General features: G+C 46.1%; 1 protein-coding gene across 3 annotated transcripts; it reads right to left on the minus strand.

Moving 5' to 3' along the window:
- Positions 1–1,692: 1,692 nt before the first annotated feature.
- TGM7 (transglutaminase 7) lies at positions 1,693–27,965 on the minus strand. Of its 3 annotated transcripts, XM_053596041.1 has the most exons (13): positions 27,922–27,965; positions 18,298–18,480; positions 17,599–17,844; positions 16,333–16,451; positions 13,938–14,066; positions 13,680–13,857; positions 10,669–10,807; positions 8,633–8,736; positions 7,963–8,205; positions 6,410–6,736; positions 5,767–5,927; positions 2,258–2,391; positions 1,693–2,031 (listed from the first exon to the last, which is right to left on the minus strand). In XM_053596041.1, exons 1-13 carry the CDS (start codon positions 27,929–27,931, stop codon positions 1,872–1,874), a joined length of 2,133 nt encoding a protein of 710 aa, XP_053452016.1. In that variant the 5' UTR covers positions 27,932–27,965; the 3' UTR covers positions 1,693–1,871. The 3 variants fall into 3 exon arrangements, 2 of the variants coding, with proteins under 2 accessions (XP_053452016.1, XP_053452017.1); XM_053596042.1 differs by lacking the exon at positions 17,599–17,844 and having other exon boundaries at positions 1,700–2,031; XR_008380848.1 differs by lacking the exon at positions 1,693–2,031 and having other exon boundaries at positions 5,767–5,955.

Raw genomic sequence — 27,965 nt, forward strand, 5'->3', positions numbered from 1 at the left:
CCCGGGGGGATCAGACTAGAAGAGAGCTTAGAATTGATCTAGCCTGTCCAGCCAAGGCAGGGGACGCAAAGGAAGCTGAGTTCTTTAAGGTGTGCCTAAGTGAGGGGGAGAGGGAGAAAACACTACAACGTCTGATTTTTAAAGCCAATTTTTAGATGAAACAGGGAAAGTAATTTGGCAGGTGGACTGGGAAGGCAGAAATGGCTAACATCCACATCTCGTGGGAGGCCCCTCAAAAGCCCAGTGAGAAGCCTGCCCACTGTTCCCTCGCAGTGACACAGCCAGGGATAGCACAGCATCTCCCTCCAGGAAGGCCAGTGACTAACATAGGAGGACCCAGGACTCAGCAGACAAGCAAGGTGTCACATTTTTGCAAGAGCCAGAGCAGGTGTTCCTCTTCTGAGGGTGGGGAGCCACCTAGAACCCTGTATGACAAAGCAATGACAGGCACCACAGAAATGCCCAATGGTACTTAATGGGGACAGGCGTAGCTGGCACACAGGGAGGGGTGAGGGCATGTGGGCACCTACCCTTCCTGCCCCAAGCAGCCATGTGCAGGCAGGGCTGGGGGAGGTGCAGACCTGGGGGATCCCCCTCCCCCAAGAGAAAGTAGAAGGGAGGGAGAGGACTACTGGGGTAAACCAGCAAAAAACAAAACATGGAGAGACAGCGGGGAGGGGAAGAAGGAGGGGAGGGACGGTAAGGGCTGGCACTACTATGACCTCGTTGCTGCTTATGAGGGGAAAGGGGGAGGGAGAAGGGGAGAACAAAGAGGAAGAGGAGGAGGGGAGGGAGGAGGTGGAGGAGAGGGGTAAGCAAGCAAACAAATATCAAAACCCATAGAGGAGGAAGGGGGAAATGGAGGATGGGGTATTGAGAGGGCGGGGAGGTGGGGGGCCGTAATGAACCTGCAGCCCTGGGCAGGTGGGCAGTGGACCAGGGTAAAGCGCCTATGCCTGCAAGCCAACAGGAAGATGCTCTTTTTTTCTGTGTTTCTGGATTTTCTAAATTGTCTCTGATAGAGATGTATCAGTTTATAATGATGACTTTAGGAAAATACAAGAAGGGGAAAGATTGGAATGATCTATTAGAAAATGTTAGCAGAGATTTCCCCTGGGATGAGGAAGCTTTTGGTGATTTTTCTCTACTTTCTTTTTGCTTTTTGTTTCTTTTCAAATCAGCTAGATGAGCAGGAATGTTTTTGGTAACCACAGGGGGAAAATACAAGAGTGACTCCTGACTGAGGAGAGTGATCAGGGGCAGGAGGAGGAATGGGCCAGGGACAGCTGCTGCTGGACAGTGGCCAGTCCCATGGGCCTGCCAGGACTGAACCCTTGAGTAATGTTTGTTGAGTGAACACCCATGGAAAGGTGGCAGCCAGCCTTCCTGGAATAGTCTAGGCAGCAGCAGACAAGTCCTATTGGGCAGTTTCTGGCCAGTTATTAGCCACGGCACATCCAGGCTGCCCTCCCTAAGCCTGCAGGCTGGCTAAAACAGCTTAAATGGAGAGACCCGGGATCCTGCAGTCCAGAGAGGCTACTTTGGTGGGGATGGTGGTGGGCTTGTTTTGTGGTTGAGGCACTTAAAGGAGGAGAGAGAGGATGGGAAGGGCCCAACCACACAGCTGGCAGCCGGGCCGAGAGGGCCAGCCAATAGCAGTAAGTGGCTTCTCAGCACAGAAGCAAGAATGGGGGTGATAAATAAAGACGTCTTTATTGTCTCTTCCCAGAGTGCACAGTGGTTCTACAAGGGCTTCATTCACTCCCAGGCAGTGTGGGGAGAGGACAGAGTCGGAGCAAGGGCAACATATTCAGGAGCAGGAAGGAGTGTGGCAGGGCCCAGGTGCTGGGGAGGGCCTGGGGGCAGAGGACTCAGGAAACTCTGGCTGGGGCGACCAGAATGTCCCTGTAGCCCTTGATCTCCTTGACCTCGTTGCTGCTTATGAGGACTTGTAGCTGGCGGGGTCCCGCTTTGATGGGATAGAGGTCCAATTGAATTTGGATGGTGTGTCCAGCCACCAGAGTCCCAAGGCTGAAAATCAAAAAGAGCCTGTCAGAGCCCTGAAAAGTCAGCGCCTGGGTAGAGCTCTGTTGCCCCTCCTACTCCCCGACACCACCCAGCTCAACCTTTGCTGAGGAGGATAGGAAAGCAGGGGCCAGGGAGCACCTTTCTGGAGGCCGAGGAAGGGCCTGGGACCCCAGGAGACACCCCTTATCAGAGACCAACATGAGCACGGTGGATGGGTGGTGTCACTTACTCATTTGCTATCTGCCCATCGATGAGGCCACTTCCCTCCAACACCATCATGCAGTTACTCAGAGCCACCGTTAAGGTGTTGGTGAGGGTGATGTGGACTCTCAGTGCCTTTCCTACCTCAGCCCTCTCAGACACCTGTGTGGAAAGAAAATAGAGACACTGTGGGTCACTGGCCTCACTCTGCACTCCAGTTCAGTTACCTCCCTCTCCCTCCAGTGACCAGCAGGGACTGCTACGAAACTGCTACAGTTAGGAGAGAAGAATATGAGCAGAGACCATTTGAAAGCAACACATATACTGTCTCTTTTAGGTCTCAATACTCCAAGAAGCCACCACCAGCTAGGAATTGACACCAAGTTGAAACATGTTTCCCTCCCTATCATCTGGTTCAGGATGCCTACTAGATTTCAAATGAGGTGCCAGCTCCAATCATTTAGTGGTGGTCTATAGAAAGGCTTAAATAGGATCCTGAGAACAAATACAGAGTCAGAGAATCATAATTAATTAGTAATGTCTGACACAGGCATGGTATTAGAAAGTGGTATCATGTGTGCCACTCAGGTACCATCAATGATGTTATTTCATCTTTCCTCATCAGTGAGGAAACAAAGAGGCCAGGTGCCGTGATGTATTGATGGCAGAGCCAGCACGTGACTCAGGTGTCCTGGACCTTAGCCCAAGACCTTTCCCCCACACTGCTGTGTTTTCATAGACATCAGCATGAGAAGTATGCTCAGTGCACCACTCATGTCTGTGTCATCAGGCAGCACAGCCTTGGCCTGGGAGTAGCAGGCAGTGATCCTGTCCTGCTCGCTTCTGGGGCCCCTGTGCCTAGCACAGTGCCAGCCAAATGAACAGAAAGGAGCTCTGATCACCCAGATCACAGTGAGGGCATGTTCTGGGTGCTTCCAGAGAATCAAGGAGGAGGCACGCACCCTGATGTAAGGGAATGCAAACAAAAGGACAAGTTCCAAGTACCCTAATAAGAGTGTCAAAGTAGAAAAGGTTAAGATAACTAGGAATCAAAGACTTAAATGTAAGACCTAAAACCACAAAAATTTTAGAAGAAAACAAAGGAAAAAACTTTTCTGGACATTGGCCTAGGCAAAGAATTTATCATTAAGATCCCAATAGCAAATATAGCAACAACAACAACAACAATAATAAATAAATGGGACTTAATTAAATTAAAAAGCTTCTGCACAGCAAGTGAAATAATCAGTAGAGTATATAGACAACTTAGGGAATGGGGGAAAAAATTCATAAATCATACATCTAACAAAGGATTGATATCTACAGAGAACTCAAAGAAATCAGCTAGAAAAAAAAACCCTGTTAAAAAGTAGGTAAAAGATATGAACAGAAGTTTTTCCTAAGAAGATAGACCAATGGCCAGAAATTATATGAAAAAAATTCTCAATGTCACTAATCATCAAATTAAATTCACAATAAGATACCACATTACCCCTGTTAGAATGGCCATTATTAAAAAAATTTTTTTTTAATTATTTATTTATTTATTTTATTTTTTTTTTGTAGAGACAGAGTTTCACTGTACCGCTCTCAGGTACAGTGCCATGATGTCACACGGCTCACAGCAACCTCTAACTCTTAGGCTTACGCGATTCTCCTGCCTCAGCCTCCCAAGCAGAGGGGACTACAGGCACCCGCCACAACGCCCGGCTATTTTTTTGTTGCAGTTTGGCTGGGGCTGGGTTTGAACCCACCACCCGCGGTATATGGGGCCGGCGCCCTACTCACTGAGCCACAGGTGCCGCAAAAGATGCTGGTGTAGATGCAAATAGAAGAGAACAATTACACACTGTTGGTGAGACTGAAACTTAGTGTAACTTCTATGGGAAACAGTGTAGAGACTCCTCAAAGAACTGAACATAGACCTTCCATTCAATCTAGCAATCTCACTACTGAATACTCAAAAGGAAAAGAAGTGTCAAAATGACACTTAGAGGCTGGCTCATGCCTGTAATCCTAGCACTCTGGGAGGCAGAGACAGGCGAATCGCTTGAGCTCAGGAGTTTGAGACCAGCCTGAGCAAGAGTGAGACCCCGTCTCTACTAAAAATGAAAAACTGAGGCAAGAGGTCACTTGTGCCTAAGAGTCTGAGGTTGCTGTGAGCTACGATGCCACTGCACTCAACCCAGAGTGAAAAAGTGAGACTCTGCCTCAAAGAAAAAAAAAAAAGACACTTGTACCAAAATGTTTATTGCAGCACAATTCACAATTGCAAAGATGTAGAATGCTGATGAATTGATGAATAGATAAAGAAATGAGGTATATCGATAGGAAAGAAATAATGTCTTCTGCAGCAATTTGGATGGAACCACTGGAGACTATTTTCCTAAGTGAAGTATCTCAGGAATGGAGAAACAAACACCTGATGTTCTCACTAATAAATGGGGACTAAACGGTGGGTGTACATGGTCATGAAGTGGACAAAGAACATTGGAAACCAAGAGAGGGGATGGTGGGAGGAGGTAAGGATAAAACTTAGCTATTGGGTACAATGTACACTACTCTGGTGATGGGCACACTAAAAGCCCTGACTTCAACATTATACAATTCATCCACGTAACAAAAACACTCGTACTCCTTTAATATTTTGAAATTTAAAAAATGAAAAAAATAGAATGACTGGAAGCCAGCCCAGTCACACAATCATCCACAGGTCCCTTATGATAGGGACTGAGTAGCAAGCTGTTTGGCACCAGGATCCCACTACAACCAGGGCTCTGCTCTGGGTCAGCGACAGGGCCGGGGCCAGCACCAGGCATGTCTGCACATGCGATTCTGCCCACTGTTTGCATCCCCGTGGAGGCTGCCCCGCATGAGCTGGCCCGATAACCCGACAACGTGCCCAGGTGAACACCATGGTGTTCATGGAAGGGGTTCGTGTGTATGTAAAAGAGAGACACAGACGGACTGACTTATGATAACAGAGCCACCCAGTTCTCATCTGGGGTGGGGATGGGGCCTGCTGTTGGCGAAGGCAGTGAGCACATCTTTCATAGTGGGAGGGGAAGGTAGAGAAATGAGGCTTCAGGGAAGGAAAAGCCTGGTAATAGAAGATGGGGAACAAACATACCCTCTTCCATGTACCCCTCCTTTGCCTGAAGTTTCTGCCTGTGTAATGGCCTCACCAGCCTCCCGGGCATCTGAACTCACTTTCCTTCTGTCTCTTCCGTTCCATCTCCTGGTCACTAACTTTTTTTGTCTCTGTCTTTGCAAAGCTATTTCCTTACTTTAAAATGCCTTCATATCCACCTCATTTTTCTTTATTTCTCATTTCTATGCATCTCTGCAAAAATGTCACTTCCTCTGAGAAGCCTTCATGTCCTGCCCTTCACTTTGTACAGAACACAGGGGACCACGCTGTATGGCACTTTAATCATTATTTTGGTGTCTAAGGCAGGAACAGTGTCTTGTTTGCTGCCACATCTCGGCCCCTGGTTGGTGAGAGCCCTGGGCCACCACCTCAGGTCAAATCCCTACCTCAATAGACAAGCGCGGGGGCTCCAGAGATATATCTTTTAGGACCAGCATGGACCTCCCCGTCCCTCGGATCTCAGCAATGCCAGACACACGGATCAGCTTTTCATCTGTTAGCTTGTTTCTGTAATTGTCGAAGGGCAGCAGGAGTGGCCACTGTGTCTCTAAGCACAGACGAAAAACACCTTGAGTCTAGGGAATGGGCCAGAGAGAGAGAGAATGTGTACGTGTGAGAGAGGAAAAATAAAGTTTTCAGGGCGGTGCCTGTGGCTCAAGGAGTAGGGCGCCGGTCCCATATGCCAGAGGTGGCAGGTTCAAACCCAGCCCTGGCCAAAAATCACAAAAAAAAAAAAAAAAAAAGATACCAAAAATAAAGTTTTCAGGTGAGAGATAACACATGTGTGAGTCTATGTGTGTGAAAGTATTTGTGTGTATGTAAAAGAGAGACACGGACAGACAATGTTCTTACACTGCCAGAATGCCCCAGAGCTCACCGCTGTCTCACATGGTGGGGTGGCAGGTTCACTGCCCAGAATGTGTGTGTTGGGGGTAGGGACTCCAGGTATCTGGCTGCTCTGGCCCAGCTTGTTCACAGCCCAAAGCTCCCCTCCTGGGAGATGCCTTCCCAGGCAGGCTTCATACGCACCCTTCCCAGAGTCCAGGTTCAGTTGCATCCCGTGCCTCCACAGGGGCTTCTGGGTGCCACCGCCATGCAGCAGGGCCTGTGCACAGAAGTGCACCACCAGTTGGAGGGGACCCTGAGGGAGGGCTCTGTGTGGTACCCTCTGAAGGCGTAGTGTCAGCAACAGATCCTGGCCCCACTCTGGCGTCCTGGCCAGGTGAAGCTGCAGCCGCACTGTCTGACCCACAAAATCCCCAGATCCCAGGAGATCCAGATAGGGTGAAGAGGTTCTTTTTGGGCTCAGCATTTTCCGGGAGGCCTTCATAAATACAGATCGCTCCTCAGGGGATCCTGGCAGAAAGGAGAGGAGGGAAAAAGACATGATGGTGAGGAGTGGAGAGGACCCAAGACCTCCAGGGGAAGCCACTCCGCATCTCCCAACCCCCTCTCCACTCCCAAACGCGGCAATAGCAGCACAGGGAAGGGTGCAGCCTCATGGCTGAGAACGTGGGCATTGCTAGGTCCAGGTTCAAATCCTGACTCTACCACAGTCCCTTAATCTCTCAGTCACCTTCTCTAGAACCCTCTGGAGTAAGCAGGGATGATATTTGCTTGTTTTATAGTGTTGCCAAAAATGGTTGGGTAAGTGAGTTCTGAATGGAAGCACTCAGCACCCTTCTTTGTCATCAATATCGCCACCAGCATCACTATCATCACCATTGAAGCCGGAGGCTTCTCTCTCTGACCCCAGCATCCTCATCCTTATTCTAAAATATATGTTCAGACCTTTAAAATAGACCTTCCTCTCTTGCCCTTGGGGGCTACTCAACATGGAGGCTTAATTCACACTTACCCTCCAGTGTGGACTTCTCTAGAGCAGTTACCATGTGTCAGAGGCCCTGCTCCCACTGCCCTCTGTGAATTAACTCATTTAACCCACATGACAGCCCTCTGAGGTACTGTTATCCCATTTTGCAGATGAAGAAATGGAGGCACAGGGATGGTAAACTGTGTCCAGGTTTACACAGCTAGAACATAACAGAGCCTTGCTGAGTACTCAGGCAGCCTGTTACCACCTGAGCACTCTCCATGGAGACACCGGGGCCCATGTCCCCTGAGGATCCTCCCCTCCCCTTGCTGCCACCCATACTACCACGGACATAGGAAAATGAGGTAGAGTTCCCAGATAAAACCTAGGACATCAAATGAAATTTAAATTTCAGATTAACAATGCCACATGCACTATTTGGAACATACTTATATTAAAAATTATAACCAGTTAAATTTGAATTTCAGATAAACAGTGAATACTTGTTGGTATAAGTATGTGGCATACAACATTTAGGACATTGTTGTAATGTTTGTTTATCTGGGATTCTGAATTTTTCAGAATTCTGAATTCACTCTGAATTTTTATTTACTGAATATGGCACCGCTACCCTAGGGCTACTCTGGGAGTTTGCCATGAGGAAGATGTGATTAGGTGGTAATGGTTTTGACCTGGAGCCACCCCAGCTGGGGGGCAGCCCCGAAGAGGTTACACCAACCCCCTCCCCAAATGCCCAGGACCCAGGCACCTTCTGGATACTTGTAGGAGCTGGTGATGTCCTGGCGCTGTTCTGACCCCACCATCTTGGTGCTGATGGCCTTCCCGATGGAATTGGTGTTGTGGGCCAGGATTTCCTGGGCCTGGCCATCCCTGAAGAGCCAAATGACTTCATCGGCATTCACCTCCGCATACACAAAAGGGGTGTCATAGGGCAGGTGGACCTCCCCCTCCTTGATGGCCTTCACAGAGGCAGGACCACAGCAGAACAGCCCTGCAGTGGCAACAGGAATTGGAAGATGGCTGCTGACATGGGGGCCAGGGACAGCTGGTCATGGCCGGGGAGGTGGGGCAATGGCGTGGGCATTGATGCTGCTGACTCTCACCTGTGAGGTGTCCTGTAGTTTACAAAGCACTTTTGTTCCCATTCATTCATCTAACCCTCACAGCCTCCCTGTGGAGTGACAATTATCATCTTCCCCACTTTATTGGTGGGAAAACAACATGACTCATCCCGGTGAGTCCACTGTCACTGGCAGGGTTAGATTCTGATCCAAAGCTGCCTCTGCTACAACTTCCAGGAGAGGGTAAAGTGTGGAGATACTGCTCCTCTGCGGCCTCTTGCCCACATGGCAAGTTACCCTAACCGGCCCTCCCACCTTCCCACGGAGCCTGGATCCTGTCCCAGTGGCCGCACTCACCACTGCTAGTCTGCTGGGGTGTGGGGTCCAGAACCTGCCACCCATTGTAGCCTGGAGGGAGATCTTTCCGGATCATCCAGCACTCGTTCCAGACGTGGAAGTTCCTGTGGAAGGAAGGAAGGAGGCCAGGGTTCACGTTAGCTGAGGTGTTGCCACATGCCAACATGTAATTTCTATCATTCCTTTTTCTTTATTCCTTTTCCTTTTTATTAAAAAGTAATGTTGAACTTAAGGTTACAAGAATAATACAAGAATATATCCAATTCATCTATTCTTTCTTTTTTTTTTTGAGACAGAGTCTTAGTATGTCGCCCTCGGTAGAGTACTGTGGCGTCACAGCTCACAGCGACCTTAAACTCTTGGGTTTAAGTGATTCTCTTGCCTCAGCCTCGCAAGCAGCTGGGACCAGAGGCGTCCACCACAACATCCGGCTATTTTCTGGTTGTAGTTGTCATTGTTGATTGGCAGGCCTGGGCTGGGTTCAAACCCACCAGCTCGGGTGTATGTGGCTGGTGCCCAGCCACTGAACCTCATCTGTTCTTTCAATATGGATATATGTCTACATATCTACGCCTCAGTGTGTATCTCCTAAGAATAGGAATCTTCTCTTACATAACTCCTGTACAATTAATCAATATTAGCAAATGTAATATGGATATAATACTTCTAATTTGCTACCTACATTACAGTATTGCCAGTTGACCTAGTAATGTCCTTTACGGCATCCTTTTCTCACCCAGTGCACGATTCAGTGCACAATCAAAAACTGCATTTACTTGTTCAGTATATTGAGTCTCCTTTGATCTTGGGACAGTTCCTCAGCCTTTCTTCCTTTTGCTACATTGACCCTTTATTTTATTTTATTTTATTTTTTGAGACAGAGTCTTACTCTCTCTTCTTGGGTAGAGTGCCATGGCCTTATAGCTCACAGCAACCTCAAACTTCTGAACTCAAGTTATCCTCTTGCCTCAGCCTCCCAAGTAGCTGGGACTACAGGCCCCCACCATAGCACTGGGCTATTTTTAGAGACAGGATCTTGCTCTGGCTCAAGCTGTTCTCAAACTCATGAGCTCAAGCAATCAGTCCACCTCAGTCTCCCAGAGTTCTGGGATTACAGGCATGAGCCACTGTGTCTGGCCTACATTGACACTTTAAAACTATATTTATTTATTTATACATACATACATACATACCAGAGTGGGCCCCACATGGGGCCTGTCTGTTTCCTCATGATTAGATTCATGTTAAGCATTCCCACACAGAATACTCCATAAGTGATAGATCCTTCTCAGATAAACCACTGCTTCTCGAGTCAGAGATGAGTCAGCCCTCTAGCAATGTGGAGCCCAGTTTGAGAACCCTGCTTACCTGCCTTTATCTCATTTTGCCCTAACAACCCTGTGAAGTATACGCTATCTTCATTTTACAGACAAGGACATTGAAGCTCAGAGAAGGAGGGGGATCCAGGGACAGCAGCTAGTTCTCATGCAACTCAAAAAGTCTTACCTGGAAACCAGCTGGAAAAGAAAAAACAGAAAACCCAGATTTGGATTTGGAGTAGAGCTGAGAAGAAGAAAGGAACCAGGAAAAGAGAACAGAGACACACAAATAAAGGGACACACAAAGATACAAAGAAGAAATACACACACGCAGGGTGAGCCAGTGAGGCAGGGAGAGGAAGAGGCAGGAGGGCCTGGAAGAGGCCGGCAGGGGCAGCAAGGCCTGGCCTGGCCCAGGACAGGGAAACAGAACGGTACAGACAGACTCAGAGAAGGAAGAGCAAGATGAATAAGGAGTTTTTAGGTCAGTGTTCAGAATACACACAGTTATTCGCTGAGGCTTCAGATGTTATCACATTGTCCTCTATCTCTGAAATGCATTTGATCTGATGATCTGATTGGCCAGAACCGCCTCCTGGGCTGGGCATTATTCTCCTAATGTCAGCAGCTGTGCACAGGGCAATGTCAGCTCAAGAGCCAGATCAAAAACCAGGTCAAAGTTTTTCTAACCTTTCTGTTCAAGACAAAGCCTCTCACCATATTTTGTCTTGTTTTCGAGTTGGCAGCATCTCTGCATTTTGATCATAGTAGGTGTCAATGGTCAAGTTCCTATCCACATTGTGTGCAGAATGGAAATTGGAAACAACACGAGTTGGAACACCCAGGCATCTCATTACTGAAGAGGAAAAAAAGAACAGAGAATCACTGAGTTCATTTCAAGCGGAATTATTGGTTTCCATGCATAATTTCTAACTTAAGCTAGAAGACAGAAAGAAGCCAAGAGTCTTGCTGATTCACACCTGTAACTTCTTTATCCCTAGAGCATTGCATCTAGGCCGAGACCTCTGCTGCCCACCTTTCCCATCAATGACCCCCTTAAGGAGAAAGAAGAGAGAGGAACCAAAGACAAAGTCTAGACCAGGCGTCCTCAAACTGCGTCTCTCATTTAAACAATTCAATTCATCATTTAGGGCTTTTCTCACCAAGCAGTTCCAAGTTAAAAATGGAGAACCTAAAATGTTGATAATTAGAAAGAAAATTTTAAAAACTTTAGCCCTGTGCTATGGCCAGATTCAAATGGGAAGCTGTGTGACCTTAGGTAAGTGGGCCAATTTCTCTGGGCCTTAGTCTGTTTGTGTTTAACAAAACGAGAAGTTGGACAGGTGATTTTCAGTCACCTGAAATTTTGGATCTGTAATTCTACTTACAGGCAAGAGTTAGAAGGGAAACAAGGAAGAAATTAGAGAATTGATGGAAGGGTGAGCTAGACTTTACAGATGACACAGGGTATCAGAGAAATGGAAAACCACACACAATGAGGCAGCAGCTCCACCTTGTGGCTTCTTAGCTTTTTAAAGCTGAGTTAGGATTTCATAGCGCTCGTCCTCACAAAGTAGACACAACTGACCCCCAATACACACACCCAAGCCCACAGCCACATGAAATCAAGCCGGGAGACAAGTGTGACCTTGGGGACTTAGGTTCCTACCTCTGCTAGTTTGGAAAAGAGTTCAAAGAGGGGTTTATTCCATCCCTCTCCTTCCCAGGAGGAACAGACAATCACCATGGAAGCTGCTGGGAGGATTATAACGCTTTCAGAAGTAAAAGACTATTGAGAGCAACCAGTGTCTTTCTCCCACTCATCCCAGGCCTCCTCCATACACCCACCTGGCCGCTGCCTCCCCAGACCTCCAGAGTAGTCCTGGCCCCATTTCCCAAATGAGCAAAATGAGGTCATTTGATTTGAACACTCAGATTTAAACCTCTTTTCTGTCTGCAGGTTATGTGGCCCCTCTCAGAAAAGTCTAGATCAAGCATCCTCAAACTTTTTAAACAGGGGGCCAATTCACTGTCCCTCAGACCGTTGGAGGGCTGGACTATAGTTTAAAAAAATAAAACCTATGAACAAATTCCCATGCACACTCCACATATCTTATTTTGAAGTAAAAAACAAAACGGGAACAAATACAATTCACACCGCTTCATGTGGCCCGCGGGCCGCAGTTTGAGGACGCCTGGTCTAGACTTTGTCTTTGGTTCCTCTCTCTGTCCTCCCCATTCTCTGCTCCCTCTTTCTCCAACTCAGTCATCCATTAGTTCAGCCAATGTTTGTCTACTTCCATAGGGTAACAAGGCAGCCTGTGGGAGGCGTTCTAACCTTACAGGTGGGCAGACAGGCAGGCATCTCAGTACTCTCTAACCTTCCCTAGTCTTCACACATAACCTGAATCTGTAACAACTTTTCTCTGAAAAATTTTTTTTCTTTTTGAGACAGGGTCTCACTCTGGCGCCCTGTCTAGAGTGCCATGGTATTATAGCTCACAGCAACCTCAAGTTCTTGGGCTCAAGAGATCCTCTTGCCTCAGTTTTTCTATTTTTAGTAGAGATGGGGGGGGTCTCGCTATTGCTCAGATTAGTCTTGAACTCCTAAACTCATGGAATTCACCCACTTCATTCTCCCAGGGTGCTAGGATTACAGGCATAAGCCACTGTGCCTGACTACTTTGCTCTGAATTATAACTAACAGTTAATGCATAAAACATCAATGCTGGCTTGAGCCTGTAGCTCAAGCAGCTAAGGCGCCAGCCACAAACACCAGAGCTGGCAGGTTCAAATCCAGCCCAGGCCTGCCAAACAATAATAACAACTACAATCAAAAAATAGCCGGGCATTGTGGCAGGCACCTGTAGTCCCAGCTACTTGGGAGGCTGAAGCAAGAGAATTGCTTAAGCCCAAGAGTTAGAGATTGCTGTGAGCTGTGATGCCATAGCACTCTACCCAGGGCGACAGCTGAAGGCTCTGTCTCAAAAAAATAAATAAATAAAATAAAATAAAACATCAGGGAGGCACCTGTAGCTCAGTGGGTAGGGCGCAGGCCCCATATACTGAGGGTTCCGTTTCAAACCTGGCCCTGGCCAAACTGCAACAAAAATTAGCCAGGCGTTGTGGCGGACACCTGTAGTCCCAGCTACTCAGGGAGGCTGAGGCAAGAGAATCATCTAAGCCCAGGAGCTGGAGGTTGCTGTGAGCTATGACACGACAGCACTCTACAGAGGGCAATAAAGTGAGACTGTGTCTCTAAAAAAAATAATAATAAATAAAACATCAATGCTCCTTAAGGGCAGTTAGCAAAGAGGCAAATATTTAATTATCTCTTCTTGAAAATCTCAAGAGAGGCATTTGGGAGGTCAGGCTCTTTCAGACCCCCTGCCTGCACCTTCCTCCAGGATCAGCTAGAGGCTGAGAAGCCTGAGCAGCTGGCAGAAAGAAGCCATTTGGCCCCTGCTTTAGGACCACAGGCTCCTCTCTCCAGCTGACTGTTTTAACAGTTTCAGCTGCTCCATCAAGGTCAGCCCCCTCTCATGCAAATGTGCAGGATTCATGGATGTGCTGGTTAGGAGCCCAGGGGCCCACCACTCTCAAGCTGTGGGGCCACAGGTGAGCTACTAAACCTTTATGAGCCACAATTAACTCTCCTAAAAATGGAAATAATCACAGCCTGACCTCAAAGGGTTACCATAAGGATTAAAGAGTGATTCTTCACTCACCAGTGCACATCACAGAAGCAAAGACCCAGCACTGCCCATACTTGACAGGCTGCCCACCCCTGGCTGACCACTGCCGCAGGATGGCCACGCTGCCATTCCACTCCAGCGGGTTGACCCCCCTGGAGTACTCTTCACTCCAGTTCCCCTGCAGCACGCCATTGTCATCGTTGCTGTTGATCTGCAAAGGACAGACAGATAGGTCCCCCCAGCACCAGGGAAGCACCAACTGTTCTCAGGGCAGGAAGCTTGCATCCTCACCATAGCGCTCACCACCCTGCACACATACACCACATCGTTCCGCTGTGAACAGTCTTTGGACGGGTTCTTTAAGTAGTACAGGCTCTTGTTCAAGATTTCAAAGCTGATATCTACAATGTCGTCTTCAAACTTCCAGGTGATTTCAAGAGAAATAAAAGAGAAGAGCAAAAATGTTTAGAATTTTGAAATTTCATGACACTAACAGACTTTTAGAGATGGTGTATATGTGGGGAGGTGAGGAGGGCTGAAATATGAGACAAGGTCCTGCCTTCAAAGGGCTTATAAATCCGACTGGCAATGAATTTGATTCAGAGGCCAGGCAAGGTGGCTCGCACCTGTAATCCTAGCACTCTGGGAGGCTGAGATGGGAGAATCCCTTGAGCTCAGGAGTTTGAGACCAGTTTAAGCAAGAGCAAGACTCCCATCTCTATTAAAAATAGAAAAATTAGCTGGGTGGGCAGTGCCTATGGCTCAAGGAGTAGGGCGCTGGCCCCATAGGAGGTGGCAGGTTCAAACCCGGCCCCGGCCAAAAACTGCAAAAAAAAAAAGAGAAAAGAAAAATTGTAGTAGACATGTGTAGTCCCATCTATTTGGGAGGTCCAGGAATTTGAGGTTTGTGAACTAGGCTGATGCCATGATACTCTAGCCTGGGCAGCCTGGGCAACAGAGTGAGACTGTCTCAAAAAAAAAAAAAAATAGATTCAGAATTCTGAACAACTAAACCATGTAGTTCTTATGAAAAATGCACATAGAATTCAGAGAATGGGCGATCTCTGTTGTCTGAAGAGATCAGGAAAGGCTTTTGGAGCCAATGGACTTCACAGGATGAGGTAGATGGGAGGAGAGGGGAGTGGAGACATTTACCTGAGTCCTTTGAGTATGGTGGCTACCAAGGACTTAGTTCCTAATTGGAGGACTTATGGGAACAGCAAAAGATCAGCTAGTATAGGGATAGGCGTAGGGCCAGGCATTTGAGGAGAGAGAAAAGATGGTGGAGAGTCTTGGAATCAGATTGATGGGCTCAGAGAAGACACTGTGAGCCCTGGAGAGGCCAGAGTAGGCTCATGACACACATTTACAAAATACATTCATGATGTGAGCACAATCCTTCTGGCTGCCAAATGCACAGGTATTCATCTCAGCCTCAAAAAACTTCACAAATTGCCACAGTTGGAGAATAGGGGAAATGTGTTCTTCCCCAGCGAGGCTCCCTGCTTCCCCCAACTCTTCCCTCCTGCCGTCTGTGGACAGGACTGAGATGGCACTGGGGGGAGCACAGAACTGCACCTGCCATGCTTGAGAATGGAGAGGTTGACCAGAGCCAAAATCTGGCTCTGTACATCGTATGTTTGATGTCATCAAGAGATTACTGTTCGTTTTTTTCCCCAGTTACAATCATGTATTCTGGTTAGGTTTTTCAGAAAGAGTCATCTTTTAGAACTATTTTCTGAAGTATTACTGGATTCAATGTTATGATTTCTGTAATCTGCTTCCTAAAAATCTAGTGGCGAGGTGGGGCAGTAGGAGTGAAGGGTGGTGTGCTGACCAGGTTCGGGCCTGGTAAGGGAGCAGAGAGTAAATATCTTAGCCTTTGCAGACTGCAGGGTCTCTTTCTCAACAACTGAGTTCTGCTGTTGTGGTGTAAAGGCACCACAGACCATATCTAAGTGAACGAACATGGCTGTGTTTCATTCAAAGGTTATTTATGGATACCAAAAAATTTGAACTTCATGTATTTTCCACATGTCACAAGATACAATTCTTTTAAAATTCTCTTTCAATGATTTTATTTATTTTTAATTAATTAATTATTATTATTATTTTTTGAGACAGAAGTCTCACTTTATCATAGAAGAGTGCCATGGCATCACAGCTCTCAAACTCTTGGGCTCAAGGGATTCTCTTGCTTCAGCCCCCCTAGTAGCTGGGACCGCAGGTGCCCACTACTTTTTAGAGACGGGGTCTCGCTTTTGCTCAGGCTGGTCTTGAACTCCTGAGCTCAGGCAATCCACCTGCCTCATCCTGCTACAGTGCTTCTTTCAATGATTTTAAAATGTGCAAACCATTTTTAGCTTGTGGGGCTAAAACCCCTCGGTATAGAAAAAACAAGACTCACCATAAATTGATCACTATTGAAGCTGAGAGATGGCTCCATGGAGACTCAGGATAGTAGCCTATTTCATTTGATTGTGTTTTAAGGTTTTCATAATAAAATATTAAAAACTAAAAAGAAAAGACATCTTCCCATCCTTCTTCACCCCTGTCACTAGAAGGAAAATTGGCCCAGCACCTCACACCCTGGCCTTTGTGGGCAGCCCTTAATGAGCTAATGGAGTTGTCTACAGACCAACCGTAACAAGCCCACCCCAGGCCCACATCCAGGTGACAGCGTTACCTGCCCAAAGTTCCACGGCCAGGAGGTGATGAATCTTTCATGACCCTTGTAAATAAAGCCATAATCTCTCATGATATACTCCTGCAGCAGCATTTCACTTGGCAGATAGACATCATCCTCTAAGCAGTTAAGAGTAATGGAAGGGACAAAACCCCAAATCAGAAAATAGAGTAATACAATTAAAACCCAGTAAAGACAGTTTCTGGAAGACAAGAGAAGCGATCAGTGAGATGATGGCAACAGAAACTAAGACTGGTCCCCCTTAAAAATCTACTACATACTTTTCTAGAGGCCAGCAATATAGTCTCTTTTAAGGAATTATTATCTTGGCTGGGTGCAGTGGCTCAGGCCTTTAATCCTAGTATTTTGGGAGGCGCAGGAGGAAAATTGCTTGAGGCCAGGAGTCCAAGACCCCCTCTCTACAAAAAATAGAAAAATTAGCTGGGTATGGTGGTGCGCACCTAGAGTCTCAGCTACTTGGAGGTTGGGGCAGGAGGATTGCTTGACCCCAGGAGTTTGAGGTTGCTGTGAGCTATGATGATACCACTGCACTCTAGCCAGGGTGACAGAGCAAGACTCTGTCTCAAAGAAAAAAAATTATATTTTCCTGATTGTAAAAGTGGCAAGCTTACTGTAGAGAATTAAAAAATATAGATGGGCCAGGTGCAGTGACTCATGCCTATAATCCTAGCACTCTGGGAGGCCAAGGCAGGTGGATTGCTTGAGCTCAGAGGTTCAGGAACAGCTTAAGCAAGAGTGAGACCCCATATCTAAAGATAGCCAGGTGTTGTGGAGGGCACCAGTCCCAGTTACTCAGGAGGCTGAGGTGAGAGATCACGCCTCAGCCCAAGAGTTTGAGGTTGCTGTGAGCTGTGATGCCATAGCAGTTTACAAAGGGGAACAAGTAAGACTCTGTCTCAAAATAAATAAATAAATAAATAAATAATATAGATGGACAGAAGGAAGACAATGGAAATCAACTCATTCCCACCATGCAGAGACACCCACCACGGGGGTCTAGCCACTCCCTCTCTCTATGTGCATGCATTTAACACAATTAGCTTCACTATTCCACTCCCTGAGATATTTCACTTAACATCACACCATGGATATTTTCATCATAGCATTAAAATTTCTTTGTAAAGATGATTTTTAGTGAGAGCACTAATATTACATAGATACGCAGTGCTCTATCTCCTGAATTTTCTCCAAGGAACTTTGCAGAGCCTTCCCAATGGATCAAGTCAGCCTGTGAGCAAGCCCTACCTGCACTCCAAGGGTTAAAAAGTAGGATAAAAGTCCCCAGAGGGTAAGTCACACTGTGGCCTTGGCCCATAGAGATCACTATCTTCAGAGTATAATGGCCAATGATTGCGTTGGCTGGTGTGAAGATGGAGACTTGGAGAGAGCTGGAGTCAATGGTGAAGTTGGAAGCACTCCAGACGCTCCCATGCTGGGTCTGGGAGAGTGAGAACATGGCCCGGCTCCTCAGCAGCTCTGAGGGCTCAGGTCCTGTGTAGGAGAGAATGACCCCAAAGTGAGGCTCAAAAATCTATGTGGTATACCATTCTAGGGAGGATGAAAGGGCCCTCACCTGCTCCCACTACTTGCTAATCCTTTTGGCTTTTACTGCTGTTGGACAAAGTACTTAAGATCTCTGCACTTTACTTTTTTGGTCTGTAAAGTGGGAGTCACATAGCACCCACCTGAAAAGTCTTGTCATGGGGATTAAATGAGGTTACACACGTGACGTTTTAGTACAGTACTTATTGCTATTACCACAGCTTCAGTCTGCTGAGTTGCCAGATCTTTCCTTAACAACACTACAGGGTCCTGAGCAGGAGGAGTCTGGGGGCTCCCAGGAGAACAGAGGGGAGGATGGCTCAAGGGAGAGGCAGGGGACTTGCAGGTGGACTCTGCTAAAACCCCCATTTTGAGAGAACCTGCAGGGCAGGGTGAACTCACCCGTCTCAGCCACGAAGGTGATGGTGTCTGTCTGCGGCTGGACGGGCCTGTTGAAGCCCAGCTGGATGGTGAAGAGCTGGCCGCGGCGCAAGATGAGCCTCCTCAGCCCCATCTCCTTTGTGTGGTGCTCCTTGTTGTTCCTGGGACTCTGCAGGTCAACGGACCTGAGCTCCAAGGCAGCCACTAGTGGGGACAGGGGGTCAGGTTACCACCTGCCTGCAACTCCCTGGGCTCAGGTGAGCCCTGACACTTCTCAGTCATTTCTGCGGCTCCTGACCCTGACTTAGGTAAGATTCCTGTCCAGTTTTTAGGCCTTCTGCCAGTGTCCCCTGATTTCATGACTCAGTCTCAGGGGACGATTCAGCAGGTCCTGTATAGGGAATAGAAGGTTGAGCCTGGCATCTTCTGCACTTGGACCTGAAGGCACAGAGCTCAAGGATTGGGGTACCTGGAAGCAAACCGGTTCCAGATAACTGAAATTTAACCAGTGCAGTGCCACCACACACTCTTAACCACTTGTGTTGATGATCCTTCTAGGAATTACTCTATCATTCTGCTGCTATAGGAATAAACGTACCAGGATTTTATATGAATTGTGTCAACAAGCTAACTGGAGGCTGGACCTTCAGCTGCAGGACAAGTCCTGCTTTAGGATACTAGGGTTACTTGCAAGTTTTTCTTGTCTGTTCCATGTCCACGAGGAGGGCATTAGCTGCTTCCTGGGCCACTGCTGTATGTGTCCACCTAGTATATGGGTACGAAGCTCTTATAGCACAGTGGCAAGTGTGCAGGCTCTGAAGTGACACAGCTCCAGGCTACTACCTTGCCTGTGAGATCTCTAGCAAGTCACTTAAAGTCCCAACACATCAGTGTCTCTTCTGAAAAATGGAGAAACTTTTTGCCTCGGGGGAGAGGCTATTCCTGACATCCAGCGGGTAGAGGCCAGGAGAGCTGCTAACCAGCATCCCAGACAACCTCATGTTTGCTCCCAGCCAGGTTTTATGCCATTTGCATGTTGGTTCACCAAATAGGTTATCTATTTTTGCATCTTTCCCACCTGTCTGGATCCTGATTCTTTGCTTTACCTTGCTGTCCGTAGACTGGCTAAACTGTCTTCCATGTCTTCCTCCAAGTGGTTGGTAATAAGATGTTCTAAGCATTAGGGCTTAAGTTGGAGGCCAGTGGAATATCGCCAGAGCTTTCCTCCAGGTTAACACTGAGCTGTTAAGAAATACTCTTTTGGGGTGTAATTGTTCAACAGCTATGACTACGTCTGCTTCTTTGAATTCAGAAATCAAATTAGGTGTTTTTGAATTTCCTTTATAGTCTAAAGTAAAATTCAGCTTTCATACATTCATCTTTCCCAGAAATTCATCAAATGTATGGCTACAAACAGAATATTCCCAATGGTCCCTTGATCCCCCTCCTAATAACAATCTTTCCTGAGGTAGAGTCATCAAAGGTGAATTACCATCAAGAATGGAAGGAAAAGTACCCAATGTACTCAGCCCTACTATGAAACTAATTTAGGGTTTTCACATGAAAGCTATAACCCAGTTACAACCTAAGAATGGGGGAAGGGGGAAAGAGAGGGGAGGGAGGGGGAGGTGAGTAGAGGGAAGGGGGTTGGTGGGATTACACCAGCAGTGCATCTTACAAGGGTATATGTGAAACTTGGTACATGTGGAATGTAAGTGTCTTGGCACAGTAACTGAGAGAATGCCAGGAAGGCTATGTTAACCAGTGTGATGAAAGTGTGTCAAACGGTCTATGAAGCTAGTGAATGATGCCCCATGATCATATCAATGTACACAGCTATGATTTAATAAAAAAAAAAAAAAAGGTGAATTACCAAATCAAATGGTACAAAGTTTTTAGGCCTCTTGATGTCATTTGGGCATTTAAATAGATATGTTATTAGAACCAGAAAATTCAAGAAAAGATTTAAAATGCCTTTGAGATTTAATAGCATTTTGTAAACTTTAAGTTCAACCCATTTAATAGTTTGTGGAATCAGGGGTGGCACCTGTGGCTCAAAGGAGTAGGGCGCCGGCCCCATATACCGGAGGTGGCGGGTTCAAACCTGGCCCTGGCCAAAAACTACAAAAAAAAAAATAGTTTGTGGAATCAATTTAGATATAGGTGGCAAATACTAAGAAAAATAGAATAGAATGGAAAATATCACAATGCATCACACATAGGAAGCACAAGGATGATTTTATGGAGAGCTGGGGCATAAATTGTGGGTCATAATCAAAGTTTGAAAGCAGCTGGCCTAGATCCTGTTGGAAACTGGTTGCATCTTATTGTTTCTGAAAGGCCAGAAATTTTCCTACCAGGACTGCTTAGCCTTCACGGAAAGCCTCTCCATCCCACCCTGAAAGGTCATAGACCCAAAAGAGGCAATGGACAGCACACAGAGGCCCTTTCACCCTCCCCAGGAGGGTCTATCCCCAGCTGCTGTTCATAGCTCAAAGCCTAGTTCTCAGGGCAGCTGACTGAATTTTCCCTTTACCCTGGGTTCTCTTGGTTGGGGAAAGAAGGGGAGGAGGAAGCAGGAAGATGTTGTCTTCTCTAGATGCCCAAGGGTGCAGTGCATGGAGGACACGCATTTTCCCTTGGACACTCAGGTTTCTTTTTTTTATTGCACTCGTATAATTAGTCATTTGGTTCCCTGAAGAGCTTTTCGTGTCAAGGAGATAATGACTTACAACAATAAAAGGAAGGGCTTTTAAGGGAGCAGGAAAAGAAAGCCAAAAAGATCAGGAAGCGCTTCAACAAAGCAGGAAATCAAGCATACAAGTTACTAAAAACATGTCAGCACTCATGGAGCCTTTTTTTTTTTTTTTGACAGAGCTTCAAGCTGTTGCCCTGGGTAGAGTGTCATGGCATCACAGCTCACAGCAACCTCCAACTCCAACTCTTGGACTTAAGTGATTCCCTTGCCTCAGCCTCCCAAATAGCTGGGACTACAGGCGCCCACCACAATGCCCAGCTGTAGTTGTAGTTGGTTGTAGTTGTCATTGTTGTTTGGCAGGCCCAGGCTGGATTCGAACCCACCAGCTCTGGTGTATGTGGCTTGTACCTTAGCCCCTTGAGCTACAGGCACTGAGCCACAAAGCCTTCTTGACTTGGCTGTAGTCCCACCAAGTTAATGGCATGAGTTAGGAGGAGGGCAAGGCCACACCACAAGAATCCTGGTGCATGTTTGACCAATACAAAGACAAAAGTATAAAGACAAAAGGACCAAAATACATTTCCAATGTATTATCAGCCTTTGAAAAGAAAAGGGAGATACTGAAACAGCCATCTGCCTGCAGTAAGCTCTGAGACATAAGCTCCTGTCCATCGAGAGACCAGCCCTGAGATAGCCATGTTCTGCTGAATGACTCCATCTCTCCACTCAGGTTGCGGCTCAGAGGGAACCACTACACAGGAGCTTTCTTTGGCCACTAAATATGATCACTTGCTATCATAACACCCTCTTTATGTTCTTCAGAACTTAGTATCTACAATTAGTTCCACAAAAGCAGAGACCTCAGCCATCTTCCCTAACATGAATTCCCCTGTGCCTAGAATGGTTCCTAATTACAGATAACCACGGTTAATGTTCGTGGAATATTTACCACATGTCAGGCATTGTTCAGAGCATTATACATCTCTGAGATCATTTACATCCTCACAACCACTCTGAAATGGGGGGTTGATACTGTTGCTGGTGTGTAGGAAGGCACTAGGCAAAGCTGGGATTTAACCCAGGTAGGCTGGCTCCAAAGCCTGCCCACTGAACCTCTGTCATCTCCTGCCTTCCCTGGGGGGTACTTAGCAATGTTTGCCGAAGGGGTCAATGCACGTGGGCAGGAAGTCCGAGGACAGTAGTCCAGCAGGAGGGCAGTGAGCTGTGGGGGGAAAGGGTAAAGCCAGTGAGGACAGCAATGCCAGGATGAGGAGGGCTTTGACCCTAAGACAAGGTACTGCTTCTGGGTCCAGTAATAATGAGTAAATCTACATGGGAAGATAAAATATTAACACCTCTCTGGGGGCAATTTACTAATATTTATCACAAAATATAAGAAAATATGAAAATATAAATACTCTTAGGAATTTTTTCTAAGAAAATCATCATATATATACAAAAATGTGAGCATAAGGATTTCAAAGTAACCCAAATAACCTACAATAAGACTTGGCTATGTAAACTCTATTCCTCTCATCTGATGTAGCCAACAAAGATCAGACCACCAACAACAAGAAAAAAAGAACAAAGAATGTGGAGAGATAATCCATGAGGTTTTTTTTTTTTTTTTTTTTAAGAGATACAGTCTCACTTTGTTGTCCTTGGTAGAGTGCCGTGGCATCACAGCTCATAGCAACCTCCAGCTCTTGGGCTTAGGCGTTTCTCTTGCCTCAGCCTCCTGAGTACCTGGGACTACAGGCGCCCCCCACAAAGCCTGGCTATTTTTTGGTTGCAGTATGGCTGGGGCAGGGTTCAAACCCATCACCCTTGGTATAGAGGGCCGGTGCCCTACTCACTGAGCCACAGGCACCACCCCGAGGTTTTTTGTTTTTTGGTTTTTTTTGAGATAGAGTCTCACTCTGTGCCCTGTGTAGTGTGCCATGGTGACATATCTCACAGCAACCTCAAACTCTTGAGCTTGAGCAATCCTCTTGCCTCAGCCTCCCTTGTAGCCGGGACTACAGGTGTCTGCCACAATACCCGGCTAGTTTTTCTGTTTTAGTAGAGATAGGGTCTCATTCTTGCCCAGACTTGTCTTGAACTCCTGAGCTCAGGCAATCCACCCACCTTGGCCTCCCAGAGTGGTAGAATTATAGGCATGAGCCACTGTGCCTGGCCAGTCCATGAGATATTAAAAAGAGAAATAAAAAAAGACTAAATCAGTGAGTTATAGATTATCTTTAGGTGGCGAAGTTATGGGGAATTTTTACTTTTTTTTTTTTGTATTTTCCAATCTTTTGCTTTGAACATGTGTTCCTTTTGTATTTGATTAAAGGCAGGTTTTGAGCAGGAGTGGCAGGATCAAAGCTATACTTAAGGATTAATTTGGCTGTGATGTTCAGCCCAGATCGGAGGGAAAAAAGACAAGGGTGGGAAAGGCAGTGAGAGCTCTGTGGAAATGATCCAGGCCAAAGTGTAACCTAAATACAGGTGTTGGTAGGAGAAGAAGAAGGACCATCCTCTGTTCTTCAGGGCATTGGCATCCCTGGGCATGTGGCGAGCTAATAAATACTTGTTGAAATTGCTTCACTTGTAGGGCTGCCTAAGGCCCCAGCTAGAATGGATGAAGACCGGGGTGCTAATAAGGTCTTTGGCACTCAGGCAGGTGGTGGAGGACTGGCAATCTGCTGGTGGAGACAGCAAAGGTAAGTTGGTCCTGTTGCTGCTGGCAGAGAGCACTGGCACCTGCTGCCAAACGCCAGATGGACTCAGCTCCTTCCCTTTTCCTGCCTTTGTCCTGCATTTATTCCAGCTTCTTTTCTTTTCCCTCTTCCCATTATTATTGTTGGTTTGAGGACTTTTGCAGATATTTCGTTCTTTTTCATTTTTTCCCTTTGAAAAAAATGTGAAAAGGTACAAACTATGTGAGCACATGTGAAGAGATTCCTATATGATGAGATTACTGCAGTATCCTGTGCCTCTCTAGGTGTATACAAATAAAAAAAAGTCTTCTTACTTAAAAATTCAAGTCCAAATTCCTTAGCCGAGCGTTCAAACTGTGGTCCCAACATATCCATCCAATCTATTTTTTTTTTTTTTTGAGATAGAGTCTCACTATGTCGCCCTCCTAGAGTGCTGTGGTGTCACAGCTCACAGCAACCTCCAACTCCTAGGCTTAGGCAATTTTCTTGCCTCAGCCTCCCAGTAGCTGGGACCACAGGTGCCTGCCACAACGCCCAGCTATTTTTTATTATAGTGTGGCCGGCGCCGGGTTTGAACCCGCTACCCTTGGTATATGTGGCCAGCGCCCTACCCACTGAGCCACAGGCGCCACCCATATCCATCCAATCTTATCTCCCAATTGCCCATAATACTTAGACCAGCATTATGTATATCCATAGCCACACATAGCCAAGCATATCCAACCAATCTTATCTCCTGATAGCCCATAAACTCTGCCTCACTTGTGTCATGACCTCCAAATAGGTGACCTCTAGATGATCCCAGCCCTTTCCCCAATCTCCTGTGTTTCCACTACACCTGTTCTTCACTCATCTCCTCCATGAAGTCCTCCCCATGAATTCTCTCATTTCAGAACATGGCGGTATCTTAGCATCTGCAACAACACTTTTATATCTAGCTAATATTTACTGAGGGTTGTTAAGCTCCAGGCTTTATGTATCATCTCCTTCAATCCCTATAACTACTCAATGAGATATTACCAACCTCATATTGTAAATGTGTAGAAAGATAGTCACTGAGGTTAAGTAACTTGCCCAGTGTCACCTAGCTAGCAAATGCCAAAACTGGCATTTAAACCCCTAGACAGTTTAACTCGATATATATATATATATATATATTTTTTTTTTTTTTTTGTAGAGACAGAGTCTCACTTTACTGCCCTCGGTAGAGTGCCGTGGCGTCACATGGCTCACAGCAACCTCCAGCTCTTGGGCTTATGTGATTCTCTTGCCTCAGCCTCCCGAGCAGCTGGGACTACAGGCGCCCGCCAACGCCCAGCTATTTTTTTTTATTGCAGTTCGGCTGGGGCTGGGTTTGAACCCACCATCCTCGGTATATGGGGCCGGCGCCCTACTCACTGAGCCACAGGTGCCGCCCTGACTCGATATTTTTTAGCCAGTGGAAGCAGGGAGTTGTATACTAACTTCAGTGACAGTAATGTTAATAAGTTTTGATAACCCATTACCATTGGACTAACCACATTTTGACTAGAACCTAGCTCTTGACCTCTGGCTGGTGGTTACTCATCTGGAGGTTTGCAAGCTTTTCCCCTACAATTAAGTGGATATTGTGCTTTCTTCAACTCAAAGCATAATAAACACACCTCAGAGGAGCTGCTCTCTGGTGGAAGAACTAGGCAGAAGTTCTGCCCACTCCCAGGCTTTCCTGCAGAGCCCTAGCAGTCCAAAGTACTTGAGGAAAACCACAGCCTCAACTCAACCTCCTCATTCCAAGATGCCTAAAGGGGCAAAAGCCCTCAGGTCGCTCAGCAGGTAGGGACAAAACCAGCTGCAGGACCCACGAGATCTGTCTTCCTACTCTGCAATTTCTTAGACTCTGAGGTATTACTCAGTTAATCACATCCTATACCAGAGGTTCTCAACCTGTGGGTCGTGACCCACAGGAACTGTATAAAAGGGCCATGGCATTAGGCAGGTTGAAAACCACTGTACTATACTATGTTGTTTCCTTGAAACATGATTTTCATTTAAACTACATGATTAACTACATTGATTGTTTACACACAGTACCCAGTAATTCAAATAGCTGCTGGCAGGAGAAAAGTGTTCCCAGGTTGCTTGCATAGGTTAAATAATTAGATTTGTACTTCACACAAAGGTCTAATATTCATAACATATAAAAGCTGCCATAAATAGGAAGAAGTCTCCCTATAATCAGGAAAACGCAAGCGAAAACAATGAGATCCATCTTTGATCCATTCAAAAATATTTAAAAGGATTATAATCTATTTTGTTGAGCATATATGAAAATGGACTATCTCATATACTAATAGTGAGAGTATAAATTCATACAGATTTCTTAGATAAAATCAATTGATGTTCATCAAAACCTGAAGCAGATTGCCTTTAATCCAATAGTTGTTTTTTTAGAAATCTTATATAAAAAATATTTACACACATATACAAAGTTATATCAACAGGAATATCCATTGCAGCATTGTTTATAAGAGCAAAATATTAGAAACAATCTAAATGTCCATAAATAAGGGATAGTAACAAACTAAATAGGTTAATACATTTATTAAAATAAATTATGCTTTTGTGCCCAGAATAGAAAATAAGACTTACTATTCATTTTTGATAAATTAATATGTACTGACATGGAAAGATTTCTAAGATATAGGATTTAAATTTTTTAAAAAGGCAAGTCAGACCAGGTGCTGTGGCTCACACCTGTAATCCTAGCACTCTGGGAGGCCAAGGCTGGTGGAGTGCCTAAGCTCACAGGTTCAAGACCAGCCTGAGCCAGAGTGAGACCCCCCATCTCTAAAAATAGCCAAGCGTTGTGGCAGCTACTTGGGAGACAAGGCAAGAGAATCGCTTGAGCCCAAGAGTTTGAGGTTGCTGTGACGCCATGGCACTCTACTGAGGTGGGTGGCAAAGTGAGACTCTGTCTCAAAAAACAAAGAAATAAAAATAAAAAGGCAAGCCATCAAATGATATGTGTCATGTAATATCATTTGTATAAAATAAATTATTATATATAATATAGTATTATTTGGAAGCCATAATACTTACAGGGAAGGAGCAAATGGGAGTATCTATGTATGTAAAGAGGAACTTGGACTTTTAAAATTCTAACGTATGAATTTTTTACTGTTTACAATAATCACATATTTTATGTATTACTTGTTTAAAGTATACAATTTTAAAATATAATTTAACGGGTGGCACCTGTGACTCAGTCGGTAAGGCCCCGGCCCCATATACCGAGGGTGGCGGGTTCAAACCCGGCCCCGGCCAAACTGCAACCAAAAAATAGCCAGGCGTTGTGGCGGGCGCCTGTAGTCCCAGCTACTTGGGAGGCTGAGGCAAGAGAATCGCTTAAGCCCAGGAGTTGGAGGTTGCTGTGAGCTGTGTGAGGCCACGGCACTCTACCGAGGGCCATAAAGTGAGACTCTGTCTCTACAAAAAAATAAATAAATAAATAAAATAAAATAAAATATAATTTAACATTTTAGGCTCACTCTACTTAGGGGTAACCAAGGGAAAAAAGAATCTAGACTCTACCACAAAAATATCCTGAAATCTAGCACATGAACAAACCTTTCTCTATTATACAATGGCTTGTATTAAAAAACCATTTATCTCTCTAACTTCTAATAGATTCCATGACATATGATTTAAAATATGATTTTAAGAAAGGGCTGATCCATGTTCAGTGCCCTCTGCCAGCAGGCCCCATGTCAGCCAGGGCCCAGCCTGTGGGCCCAGCAAAGTGGCAGGGGCTCCAGGGCAGCCAAAAAGGGGCCTGAGCTCAGGGGCAGCAACTCTTAATGGGGATGTGGGAGCCCAAGAAGCTGGATGAGAGATAGGTCTAGGATCTGAGAGGTGTCCTCCCACAGCACCAAAGTGAGCCACAGAAATGCCTCCCAAGTACCTGAGGGTACTGGAGGGCAAGGCCAACCTCCATGTGGGCCTCCCCAGACGGCCCAAGGCAATTCCATCCCCAAGATTTTAAAGAAAAGATTGTTCACAGTTTTCTGAAAGAAAATGAATGGCTGTATGATTTGTGCCCCAAGGACCAAGTGAAGACAGAAAAATGGGAGGAAGAAGCCAGATAACACAATGAACCAGCCACGATCAATTTAGGCTCTCCTGCCTCTTCTGTACACCCTGTACCCTCTGCAGACTTCTCCCCTTTCTTAGTACCTTAGAAAAGTTGAGTAAATTTCCAGTACTTACCCTGATCCATCTCCCTCCTCCTGTCAGCCACAGCCCTTCAACTA

The sequence above is a fragment of the Nycticebus coucang genome, chromosome 6 (assembly GCF_027406575.1).
Source record: "Nycticebus coucang isolate mNycCou1 chromosome 6, mNycCou1.pri, whole genome shotgun sequence".
NCBI classification, from domain to species: domain Eukaryota; kingdom Metazoa; phylum Chordata; class Mammalia; order Primates; family Lorisidae; genus Nycticebus; species Nycticebus coucang.